Source organism: Chiroxiphia lanceolata, chromosome 3 (genome assembly GCF_009829145.1).
Source record: "Chiroxiphia lanceolata isolate bChiLan1 chromosome 3, bChiLan1.pri, whole genome shotgun sequence".
In the NCBI taxonomy this organism is placed as follows: Eukaryota; Metazoa; Chordata; class Aves; order Passeriformes; family Pipridae; genus Chiroxiphia; species Chiroxiphia lanceolata.
Window position 1 is genome coordinate 63,270,613 of NC_045639.1, and position 13,471 is coordinate 63,284,083.

Genomic DNA, 13,471 nt, shown 5'->3' on the forward strand with positions numbered 1-13,471 from the left:
TGGATAAGAGCTCAATATCTTTCTTTTATTGAGGTGCCCAAAACTGCACACAATATTCAAGGTGAGGCCACACCAGTGCAGAGCAGAGTGGGACAATCCCCTCCCTCGACCAGCTGGCGATGCTTTGCCTGATGCCTCCCAGGACACGGTTGGCCCTCCTGGCTGCCAGGGCACTGCTGACTCATATTCAACTTGTCATTGACCAGGACCACCAGGTCCTTTTCCGTGGCACTGCTTTCCAGATACCTTTCATTAGACCAAGTTGCCTGAAGCCCCACCCAACCTGGCCTTGAACACTTCCAGGGATGGGGCATCCACAGCTTCTCTGGCCTTGTTCCATTGTCTCACCACCCTCAGTGTAAAGAATTTCTTGTAAATATCTTATTTCAACTTACCCTCTTTGAGTTTAAGGCCATTACCCCTTGGCCTTACCTTAAGGCCATTACTACTACATGCCCTGGTGAAAAATTCTCTCTCCAGCTCTCTTGTAGGCCCCTTTCAGGTACTGGAAGGTGCTCTCAGGTCTCCCTGGAGCCTTCTCTTCTCCAGGCTGAACAAACCCAACTTTGTCAATCTGTCTTCATAGAAAAGGTGCTCCAGCTCTCATTATCTCTGTAGGCCTCCAAGTCCTTAAGTTGGGTGCCCCAGAGCTGAAATCACTCACTAAATTAGGAGAAAGATACAGTTACTTTTCTCAGTTTTTCTTAATTTTTAATGTTAGATTACATAATTGCTCATGGCCACCAAGAAAAGGCAGTGAATCAACACTCTCCTCAGATCAGACACGTCTTGTGTGTCACATCCACCTCCCTTCCTCCCTCCCACTGTCCCATTTTTTAAGCACCACCTGCTTCACCCCTTAATCCCTTCATAATTAAAGACCAGCTACTTTGCACCAATGCACTTTTGCCTGCCTAATGGGGGTCATCTGACAGCGTGGACTTCCTCTAGTCTTCCCTAAATAAACTTGACCTACTCTTGGATGCATCTATCTCCAACACAATTGTATTCCTATTTAAAACCAATAAAAATAAAGCTTATTTATACAAAAATTATTTGAAAACAATCCATTTTAACAGACACAATGGCCATGTACTCTGTTGCACAGGCCCTATATTCAAGATAAAACAAATTTTTATTTTTTAAAGCAAATACTACAAATACATTGAAAACCAGTTCACTTGTGTGCTACCTCAATTCCTGGAAATGCACTGCCTTACATCCAGGCAGTCTTGCTCTGACAAACCTGGAACTTGGAGTTAGTGTGACACTAATTCTCTGCACAGAGGCCACACAAAACACTCCTCAATCAGAATAGCACCATCTATCTGGGCCTGATCAACTCCGAGTTTCATTTGTTTTTCTCACAGGATTTTTTGCCAGCATACCAAGCTGTGAAATGAAGCACTTATTATTCTGCTCCTAATGTTAAGCTTCATATTAAGAGTTTTTGGCATAATTAACTTTTTGGCTTTGCCAACTCAGTGTTTTGCAGAATGCCATTACAAGGAAATGTGTCTGCTTAGTGAGGTTGTGAGTGGGGGCATCTGGGGTTTAGGCCCTGGGTATCTGTGAATTTCCTATAGAAACAGGATTTTCTTCTGTTGGGCAGGGTCTGAAGACAGAGGCATGCCCCATGCAGCCAGCCCAAGTGACACAGATGACCATACTGCAGGAAGGGAGGCTATTTATCAGAGCAGGAGATAGAGACTGGCACTTCCAGACACACCATACAGTCTCAACATTTGAGGTTCCTGAATCATTCTCAAATACCAGCAGAAAATGGTAGCTACCACAGGCAGATTTTACGTTTTTTTTCCTTGAAGATTACTGGGAAGATGAGCCCTGAACCAAAGAGGGTCAGCTTCTCCAACAGCTGCTTTGGGCACAGGCCAATGAGTAAGAGAGGCAAGGTGTTTAGCTAAGCACAAGGAATGAGTTGCTACACCCCTGAGGTTGCATTAGACCACACTCAGTGGCAAGAACATCATTCAAACCTCTAGCCTATCTTTACAGATCACCGAGTCTGGAATCATGCCTATTTTAACTTCAGTACCTTAGAACGGTCTAGATGCAGAGCACAAGACAGTCTTTGTCTTCTCTTCACTCTTCTGCTACCTTAAGTAAGAAGATTTTTATGAGGAACTTGTGGCAGGATGGACATAAAAAAATGTACTTTTCTGAAATAAACCAGTATTCCAGTGCTTGTATGTCTGCTAATAACTTCCATTCATATCTTCATCCCTATTCAACTTAATTGTTAAAACTTACTCTCTTCTGATCCTTCCCTGTCCTTTATTCCCATCTGCAGCACAAAACTATGACCAGAATACTGCTGCTCCCTTTTCAGGTCATGTTCACGCTCCATATTTCTGTGCAGAACTGGACACAGCTGAAAAGCCTTCTAATTCTGGATCTAGCTGTAAACCTGGTTCCCATCTTCGAACCTCTCCCAAATGAGTACTAGCTATTATCATTACATACTCTAATTCCTTGTGCTTACTGCAGGCTTCATCAGTATCACTCACTATCTCTGCTTCTCTGTTTTTTGAAGCAATTTAAAACCAAGAGAACACATATTTTTCCTCTACCTGTAATATCTGACTTCCAGTTTCCTGCCAATATCTGTTATTTATCTCTGCATAGACCCCATGTAAGTCTTCAAGCCTGCATTGTGATTCAGTTTATATGAATGACATTATTCAGCAGCCTTTTTTTTTTTTTTTAATCAGTAAGGTTATTCCAGTAATTGTTCCTTCTTCACTGTCATCTTTTCTTTGCTATCAAAGCTGCGGCACCACCTGGTGCACTACATGACTGAAGGATTTACTATTGCAAGACCACAGGGCTTCACGGGTTCTTCATCTGCACATAATAGTGTACAGCCGGCTAGATAGTTAAATTACATGACAAACATCATTCTCTCTGATTATGACTTTGATTCCTTCCTCCCACAACAACAAGTTAATAGCTGCCATCTACCTAAAATACTTTGAGCAGAAGATAATCTTCTGTTCTTGGCATAATTGCCCCTCTGACTCTGTAATGTACATACATTTTACTTGTCTCTAAGAAAAATCTGGATGTGTTTAAATACAAATATCTCAGATCACTTTTCAATGAAAATTTAGCATGCACCAGCCCAGCAGAAAAAGTATCCGAGGCCTTCAGAAGATATTCTAACTAGACGCATTCACACCATATCCTCCTCTAAAACTCTGCCAGCATTTCTTAGTGTGACCTATCTGTGATCTACTCAGTGCAGTTAAGAACATTTTAATTAAAGTGAGAAACATAGAAAGAGGAATTAGTTAAGCACCTAAAATGCCTGAGCCAACATCAGCTTGACAAGTTACTACTAAATCCACCTGAAGCACAATGAAAACAGTTATTCCAAGGAAGCTGTGCAAAAGTATTTTAAAACTTTTAGAAGGTTATGAGAAACCCGGTCGTAACCACAAACCTGCACCACCTTAGTCCCACCCAGGTGACAAGGCAATTTCCAAGTGAGGAAACTGGTAAAAAGAGAACCCCTGAACAAACAGGTGAACACAGAAAAACTAACTCTTTACTGAAGAAGCAAACATGGAAAGCATCAGCTCCCTTCAGCTCCCATTTATAAATATTTACAGAATATAAATAATACAGTCTTTTAAATTCATACCATACACAGTTTTAAATTATGCTTTCCATACTTTACTTACAATTTATAAGTTAGTAACTTTATTTATTAGGCAATTATAAAATACAACTTTAAAGTGTGGCACAGGTACTGAAGAGAGACAACTTATGCATTTAGATGGCTAAAGAGGAAGGTGTTTCACAAACTAAAGTAAAACTCAGACAGAAATCAACTGTATAAGTGGAAAGAAAATAAAACACAAAGAAAGGTTCAAAACAGAGGGAGAAATAGCTTGGGCAGGATCTGGTCCTAACAACTTCATTGATCAACAAACAAAAGTAGCCCTTTCAGCAGGAAAGCACATGGAAGTAAGCTGTGCTGCCTGCTACATAAATATTTTTTACTGGGAAAACCAACACTGTATCTATAGGTACTTCATGCTTGCATGAATATCAAAAGTGTTTTCAGAGTGTAACATTATAACTCCCTCTGCCTAAAGCACCACTAAAGCCGTAGTTCCAGTGTTATACGAAATGCTAAACTTTTGCATTTGAGAAATAAGTTGTAAGATAATAGAATTTAAAGTACTTTTAACAACAAAACCATTAAAAGTCTAATTTTGCCTTTAGAACAGCAAAGCTGAAAAGTGATTGCTTTCCATTACACATTTTAAGCAGCTTCATTACGTTAAAACACTTTACTGACTAGGTTCTTGGTGGGCAGCAAGGATAAGTGCAGGCTAAAGTAAATGGTAACAGGACAACTTTACAAAAAACAAACAAACCCCAGAAGACCAACAAAAAACCCCCAAAAGTAAGCATTTTTCCTGACAGGCCTCCTTGCTTTAGAAGGAACTCACTACTCAAAGCATAGCTTTGCCTTCCATTTCTGGAAATGACATAAGGCATTAAACCTTGTTCTGTTTTTATACCCCCTACCTACTTCTCTGAGCATCCTGGATTCTCCTTCAGTGATTAGAAATGCAAAGATGTAAAAATTACCCAAGAAATGGATCCTTGACTACATAGTTCCTAAGCATCTAAAAGCCCATTAGTTGGACAACAGACTAAATGAGAGAAACTATTGTATCTAGCCATGGGATATACACACAACCATAACTTCTCCTTACTTCTGGAAACCTGTCTTTATAAATTTTACTGCTGTATTATTCTTATTTGGTTGCTGTAAAGCCTTGGATTTTAGCTACAACCATGACAACTTTCAGCAACCAGCTTACATAAGAAAACTTCATGACAGGTAATGTGAAGAAAATACAGAAATTCCAAATATTTTGCGCAACTCTTTGCAGTGGGAACTTTCTTGTCTGCTTGGGGATCTAACAGCGGATCCTTCATTTTATCATACCATTAAGCCCATGCCACTAATGTAAACACAATACCTTTTTACTGGAATAAGTGATGAGTAATCAAAAAGTTCAAGAAATCTTACACAGAAGTAATTAACAAGAACAGCATTTTAGAAGCCCTTTTTATTATCCAGAAATTTTAAAGCCTACAAGACCAGAAAAGGTAAAATATGCCAAGCAGGAGAGGAAAACTGGAAGACAGTGTGAGACCTTTATCATCATGGTAAGATGGCACTTGAAGCAGTATCACTTCATACACGTTGCATTCTTGCACTTGTTATACACTTTCAGAAAAGAACATTTGCAACAAGATCCTCACTGCTACCCATCTATTTCTTCGTACAAAGTGAAAGAGGGAATAAGAGGCAGTACAAGAGAAAGAAAGGGGAGAATTACTGCTAAAGTACAATACAAACACTTCCTGCATGTGTCTTTTCCAATTATTCACCTGCAACTCTTAACCACACCATGGATACAGAAATGTAATGATGATAGACTAGTTAGATATTATGATTTTGATCTATGGATCTCAAATATGGCTAAGCAACATTACCTCTGTCCTAGAGAATCAAACGAATCAACTAGTACACCTAGGGTTTTGGAGAAGGTCAGTGTGACATCTGATAGTAGAATCCACATTTGTCAGTCCCCTTTCACGATTTCTCATACATGATGGGTTTAGAGAATGCAGCAGCCAAAAGGCACAGTTTAGAGAGCAATGATAGGACTAGAGCATACTACATATATAAAATTTGGCATTGCAACTGTGCATTTCTATGAGATACAAATACAATCAGATAAAACGACCCTGCTCAGATCTCATATTTATCTACTACCCCAAGAGGTATTTTCTGATTAGAAAGAAAGATTTAATTTAACTCTTAAAACACATTCTGAATTAAAGGCAGACTACAGTCTTTCTAAACCCAAATTCTAGGATTACACTAATATAAAATACTAAATGATACATAAATTTCTAAATATGGCCACACAGAACATCCTTCAACCCCTCTGCAATCTCCTGCCAAGCTTGTGCCACATCCTTCAAGCAGCATGTGGCCTAAGCAAAGCATCTTAAAAGTTCCACACGTTTCTGTACTGTACTAGTCATCAAGGCATGTCAGGACAGCATCAGGAAACTCATCTTTCCACTACTGCACTTTACACCACTGAGAACAGAATCAGATGATACTTGTGCTGCCTCACAGTAGGACTCATACCAGCAGTCCTGTGAAAATAAGAAGATACAGGAGAAAAAATAGAGCAAGAATTTAAAAACATGTTTTAGGGTTTGATGTGTTTGTGTACACACATGTTCTACATTTTATATCTTCATGGTTAGAAAACTGGCAACGTTACAAAGCCTCATAACATTGGTCCTAGATTTCAAGAAGTTATTTCTTTTATATATCTTTTTCTAATCCCACCAGTATTCTATTCTCAGTTCTCAGATGTAACATGAAACCACTGAAATTTTCTCAGCCTTAGCAAACTGAATTTCATCCTGTGACAAGTGTCATAAAGCTGAAAGCAGCACAGGTTCAAAGGGTAAAAGAGAAGCATTTACTTGCTTAAAATCTGATATACACCGAATAACTCATTCCACTCATGTATTTTCTCTCCTTGTAGTACACAAAGCATGAAAGAGCAATTATTTTGAGCTTTGTGCACTCTTGTTAAATATTTAAGAATCCTATTAAATATTACAACCCTACCTTTTTCACTTGACCTCCTCTTCATGTGGTCTTATTAACACAGCAGCTGAAACTTCCATCATGCAGTGAAATAAGCAGGTTATCACTAGGTGGTTCAATTACACCAATATCCTCCTGACCTTCTATGAAGTCTTACCTCCTGCTTTCCATAGCAGGGTCATGGTGAGCTCAAGAAGGCAGTATGGAGACAACACAAATCCCTTGATAACTAGAGTGAATCCTGATGCCTCAAGAATCACGTGCAGCCAGGCACTTTTTTTCTCATAAAATAATTATACTAAATCAGCTCCAAACCACCAGTTTTACTCTGTCCTTAGGGGAAACGTGAACACAGATCAAAACAGACAGTGCTCCTTGGTAAAGCCACCAACCTCAAACACAAGGTTAGGGAAGATGCTGCCCTCTCCAGCATAACACAGGACCGCTTTGGTATGATAGCCACAGCACTGCTGCTCCTGCAGCAACATCATCGTGTGTTCCTTATCCCCATCTTCCCACTGTGAGGCTGACCCTCTATCCAGATTCCTATATGTATTAGTAACCACATGAGTAGCTAGCAAAGAGAAAGAGGGAGAGAGAAGGCTGACCAAGATGCCAATGCCATTTTGCCATTTGTACACCATTTCTCAGCATTCCTCACACATTCCTCAGCACTACCTCCCACCATGGAAACCTCAGAACACCTGACTGTGAAGTGGTAGGCACCACTGTGGCAGAGAGAGGACTACTGGGCTAATGCTGTGACTTCTAATGATATTCCTCTGATCATAAATTCCAGTCAAATTGCACATGCCATGATGCTGCCTCTCTGTAACCTCTCGTGCCAGATGCAGCTAGCTTGAGGATCACAGAAGGAGCATGTCAGCTGCACACATCAGAGGGAAGAAGCGAGGTGCTAAAGGCCTCCACGAGGAGTCATCTATCATCTGAACTAACCACAGCTCTCACCACAATACCCAACAGATGAGTGCATACACAGCAAGCTACTATGGCTACAATGCACAACTAGCTGAGGATGCAGAACACCTGTCACGGACAGCTGTAAGAATTGCTAGGACAGGGAGATGCCTCAAAAACCCTTTTGGAGGCCTGAAGTGCAAGAAGTTGGTTGAGCTACCTGGGTAGGAAAAAGGGAGCAGAAAGCTGCACACCAAAGCTTTGTCAGAATAAGAATCAAGAAAGGATACAACAGAGAAAGAAAGTATGATTATATCTGGATACATAAAGAAAGGGAGAATAATTGCAAAAGGAAAGAGATGTTTTATGAGCAAAGCTCCAGTGTTAAAAAGTCACATAGATTAAGACATCCATTGTACAGCCGCTATTACAGGACATTCACAGTTTTAAACTAGAAGGTAGGACTACACAGGATAGTCAGTTAATCTGGACTTGGAGTAGAACGAGTATGATGAGAGGCAAATACACAGTTCTGACTTTCCTCTCTTTGAGAGAAACACTGTTCTTCAGACTTCCAAACTTTTCACATGAAAAATTACTGACAGTCATTTGAAGGAAAACAAATATGCTCTTAGGGAATTTTTAGCACCTAGCATAAATATAGCTGGTGTGTTCCTGGACCAGCTAGCTCTAGGACCATTAAGAAGAAAAAGTAATCAAAGAGAAGAGCACCCAGAGACTTAAAGACACATTGTCTGTAAAGGGAAATTTATTATTTTTATTATATGTATGAATTTACTTACATGGAACATCTGGTTATTTTTTAGAAAATAATTTTAACTTTAACTACTATTACTGTGTCTGGTTGACTGCCTCATCTAGTTCATTTGCATGAATGTTGCAAGACATATTCAATATACTTAAGGATAACAGTAATTCCGTTTCAGTCCATGAAATCTCTCTACTACTTTAAAGTAAAAATCAAAGCCTTAACTTTCACAGGCATGGACAGATATTACGTTATGCCTTGAACCACACAGAAACTCCTGATGTTTAGCTGTGACCTCTACCCAGTACCTTGATACAGTTACTCGTAATACTTTTCTCCAGAGTTGCATTGAGATTTATAAGGTTGATTCATGCTGCTATGTAAAAATTCTGACAGAAATGATTTTCCTGCTCTGAAGAAATGTACATTTTATACTTGCACATGTGTGTTTCTTGAACATGAAATTGCTCTACTCAGGCATAGCCTCCCTTAAAGACAATACAAAATGGCACAAACAACATATTTATGTAGAAAAGTCCTTCTGAATAAAATCTTTAAATTGTTAAACATGAATTCAACACTACTTTTAAATGCATAGCCTTTACTTTGTCTTTTCAGTTGGAATGCAATCTCCCAGCAGAGCACACTGGAACAAACCATTCAGGATTCATTTCTCTGTAGGTATCTGAAAGTTTTTTAGAAGCAATTCATAACCTCATTCAAACAAACTCATTCAAAGTGGAACTTTTTTCCAAGCAAATTGCTATTGTTTTGTTAGTAAATTCCTATAACCGTGCTCTGGAAATTGCACAGTGGGTTTGAAAAATTCAGATTTCTGGCCAGTGCTTAGATGTACTTAATTGAATTCGACAGCATTAGACACATGTAGGTTAAATTCTTTTTGCCAGCAAGGCTCCATAACTGCAGTAGCATGCACTTACTCAAGTCTAGAAGGAAGGGGGTATTTTGGAACAAAGGTTTGCTGGCATGTAAGTATCTAGCACAAAAATCTTAGCTTGTACTAGTTGTTTATCAAAGCAATATTTTATTTTTTGTTTTAGTAATGGGAGACTTCTGAGAAACTGTAGAAATAAAACACACAAGTGAGAAACAGAAGAAAAAAGTGACTTGAAATTGAGTATAGGTAAGATGAAGCAATTCAAAATGCTTTTATATTCATCTAGAAGAACTTATCCAAGACCTGTGGAAGTAACAGAGTTGCTGACCCAAACATACACTAGCAAAGCACATTTACTGACCTGAATTTTTAACATGCACTAAGAACCTATTTACTGATCTCGCTAATCAGAGAAGGTAAAAAAATCACATCTACATATACCACTATCTAGCTAATTAGAATCTGATACTGTTTTCCATCAGTTCCACAAAACAAGAAATGATCAAATTCCTTATCCTATGAAGTTAATGTTTAAAGAACAGGAGCTCCCATCATAGCAGCTGTACAGATGTATTCAGAATTTAGTTTAAATAACAGTCTTATTCTATAATCTTAATAATGACTTTTAAAAACCCTGTGAACTGGGCCACAGATCTATTTATTTTGCCAAGCAGCTTCAGCCATGTATCCATTAGGACAGCACATACACCACACTTGCTGGAAACACCTTCTCTTTCACAAGCATCATGAACTCAAATTTCCCGCTGTATTCCTTTATGTACAACCATATTTGCAGGCAAGAGCTGTCTCTCAAGTGTATTTGTTTAAGGCAGTTTTTAACTATTCTGGAAGCCTAATTTTTTCAGTTAGCTTCAATGAGCATATGTCTCCCTCTTACTTCATTTCCCTGTTTTATAGATGACATGTTTTCTAAACACTCTGCTTTTGAAGAAATATTTGTACCACCTGCTTAGTACTGATGACTTCCAGACATGTATGGCGAAACCATGAGGTTCTTTAGAAAACAGAAGCAAGATTATAAAGGTGAGCAAGACCTGTGTATGCTAAATACCTTAGGTTGACCCAAACATCATTTATAGCTCGCATGAAAAGTTTGTTCTTTGGAGGTCAATTAACTTTACCGAGAGTGTAAAGTCATGTATGCATGTTAGTCCTAACTGTTGCAATAGAAAATGTTCACCTTAAACGAACGGAATGCCGTGTTTGCAAAGCTGAAGAAATACTTCAGCGGATCCAATTTTAAGCAGCTCTCGGTCCCAGGGTCCCTGCTGCTGGAGGCGCCTCCCGCACGCCGAGAGCTCCCAGGACGAGGACGGCGATGCTGCTCGGGCTCGCACCGTCCCGACCAGCCCCGGGAGGCAGCGGCTGCAGCCTGACCGGGAGACAGCTTCCCGAGGAGGGACGGACAGCCAGGCAGGACACGGCAGGACACACAAAATTACTTCAAACCCAGGAAGCCCCAAACCCTTAAGGGACTAACTTAACCCGGAGTTGTCTGCCAGTTAACTGACCGTGAAATGCCTAAAGCCAGCAGGAGGAGAAAGCGGCCACCACCACCCCAACCATAAGGAAAGCCAGGGGAAGCCGGGGTCGGGATGGAGGACAGGACGGAGGACGCATCCGGGCCGAGCCGAGCCGGGCCGTGCCGCGCTCCCCAGCCGAGCCCGGGGCCGCCACCACCGGTGTGGTGACGGGAGCCTCCCACGGTACCGCTCGTGGGCACCGCGCTCCTCTCGCCGCCCGGTGCCCGGGCCGCGCCTTCCCTCGGGCTCTCCCTGCTGCCGGGCATCCCCGCCCCGAACTCCCGCTGCCCCCGCGCGGGCTTGGCCCTTCCCGAGGAGGGAGCGGCAGCCCGCGGTAGCGGAAGGTCCGTGAGCCCCGCGCCGCCCCGAGGGGCTCTGTCCAGACGAGACTCACCTCGTGCCTGCGGCTCCATGGCAGAGCGAGGAGCGCTGTCGCCCCGTGCACCCCCGGCTCCGGCGGCGCTGACAGCCGGGCCCGGGCCGCGCTGCCGCCCCCGCCCCCGCGCCACAACCGGGGCCGGGCGGCGCCACCTCCCGGGCGCGGGCGGGCGCTGCCACCGCCGCTCACCTGCGGCGTCCCCGCTCGTCCCGTGCCATCCTGAGGACAACCCTCGTCCCGGCGTCCCTCTGCTGCAGCCCAGCCTCTCGTCCTGGGCCAGCCCCTCAGCTCCCTTTGGAGCTGAGCACCCGGTTTCCTCAGCTGCACAGTTGCTCGCCATCTGCCCCGCGTAATGCCTCAGGTCACGGCTGCCCCGCTGAGGGAAGGCACTGGGGACTTCTCCAGAGGGGAAGCAAGGAGCCCCAGGGCACCGGCAGGTTACGTTCCCCACCTGAGCAATCAGGAGCACCTGGTGTCACAGCGGCACAGTGAACTAGTTAGATGCCTTTAGTCAATGAGTATTTGGCTTATCTGAGCACCTGTGGATGTCAAGTACTACTACCTCCTATGGTAGAAGCATGGGAATACATCCAAAGGAATACTGACAGAGCCTATACTGTCACATATACTTAGCAGTTTAAGTAAAAATGATTTTATTTTTTTTCCCAGCACACAGGTCTGTATCCTACTATTCACTGGAAGCTGGAGTGCCGATACATAGTTCACACTGCAGTGCAGATTTACTCTATATTTTGCTCATGTCAACATAACTTCCACAGTCTGTTAACAGTCCACACTTACCTTCACTTGCGGAAGAATCCAGAATACTTGTTTTAGCAATGCTGCATTCGCCATGGCTGACAGTCCATGCATTTATCAGTCAAACACCATATGTAATTTGAGTATATGATACTACTGAATGCCTCCAGGACATACTAAGGACACATAGCTTCTCAAGGCCTGTAATACTAAAAATAACAAAGCAAGAGAGTAAATGCAGATGAAGGAAGTACTGGACATTGTTTGAGAAATTGTGCAAACAGATAATACTGTAATTGAAGAAAATAAATCCAAAAGAAAATGATTATGCAGTTTGGTTAAAGAAAAAAAAGAACATTCATAGCTAGAAAATAATGTTTTTCCCCTTAAAATATTGTAGAGCATAGCATCAAATCTACCTATGTCTCAACTTTGCTTTTATAAAAAATCAAAAATCAAGGCCAAGGCAACTTTAATTTGTATACATCTAATGAGGTTTTGCTTTAGTATGCACACAGTGGTGGGTTTGAATTTGAATTACTGTAAGGCATGAATTATCATTATTTTTTCCTAAGCAAGCCTCTCTTCATTGTAATTTGACATCTCCTTCAGTTGGAATTTACCTTTTACAAAAGCAGAACAGAGGTTGTCAGAAGAATGAATTCCTGTACTCCTGTCATTTCAAATGCAGAGACGTCCTACTCTTAAAAGATTTGAGCTCAGAAATGTTATCAATTTCTACACGAAAAAACCAAACCCAAGTCCAGACACAAATGCATGAAATAGATAGCTGAGACATTTCTCTCATCATGTGAAACTAACAATATAATTAGAAAACAAACTTTTCTGCAAATATGTGTAAGGTTTTTTAAAGCAGCTTAAGCAGTTCTGATGAAGCATAATGAAAACTGAGCACTCAATTTACTTACAGGCCTATAACAATATTAACAACACTGTTTATGTAGAAGCAGATCTTACAGCAGCATGTGCTGTTCAAATTACTGAACAACAGGAAATTTCACCAGGTGATTAGATGCTGAATTTGATTTATTATTTACATTTAGATTTATTACTTCTTTTTCCACATCAGAAATGCACTCTACTGTAAAGAAAAGCCAAGGAGAGTTTTACCTAACAAGTATTGGCAAACAACAATATTAATTCTCCGTTTAAGAGAACAATAAATAAAGAAACAAACCTATAAGCCTTTGGAGTTCCACAGTAGCATGTTCATATCATGGTATGTTAGACAGGAAAAAGAAAAGAGGCATTTACAATATTCTGTAACATGCAGTTGGGAAATCAGCATTTTAAAGGTGAATCTGATTAGAAAATTAATATCCCATTGAAATTATGTCATTTAATTGTAAAATAGCTGATTAGTTTTCTACCTATAGTTCAGTAGGATGCATTTTCATATTGTTCCACATATATCACTGATTTGGTGAGATTCCTATAGAATTTGCCTTCTAAGAGATTTGTTTTCACTTTTTTGTCTGAAGAGACTGACATAATTCAGACT

General features: G+C 41.0%; 1 protein-coding gene across 4 annotated transcripts in view; it reads right to left on the reverse strand.

The window, feature by feature from the left end:
• TPD52L1 (TPD52 like 1) overlaps window positions 1–11,541 on the reverse strand; it is a 53,731-nt gene extending 42,190 nt beyond the window's left edge. The window contains exon 1 of one of the 4 annotated variants that reach the window (XM_032683716.1): window positions 11,380–11,541. In XM_032683716.1, the coding sequence (XP_032539607.1) occupies window positions 11,380–11,530 (151 nt within the window). In that variant the 5' untranslated portion in view covers window positions 11,531–11,541. Of the gene's footprint in view, window positions 1–6,555; window positions 6,577–11,205; window positions 11,307–11,379 lie in introns of those variants that run through there. The other 3 variants (XM_032683715.1, XM_032683717.1, XM_032683718.1) reach the window with 3 other exon arrangements.
• Between the last annotated feature and the right edge of the window lie 1,930 nt (window positions 11,542–13,471).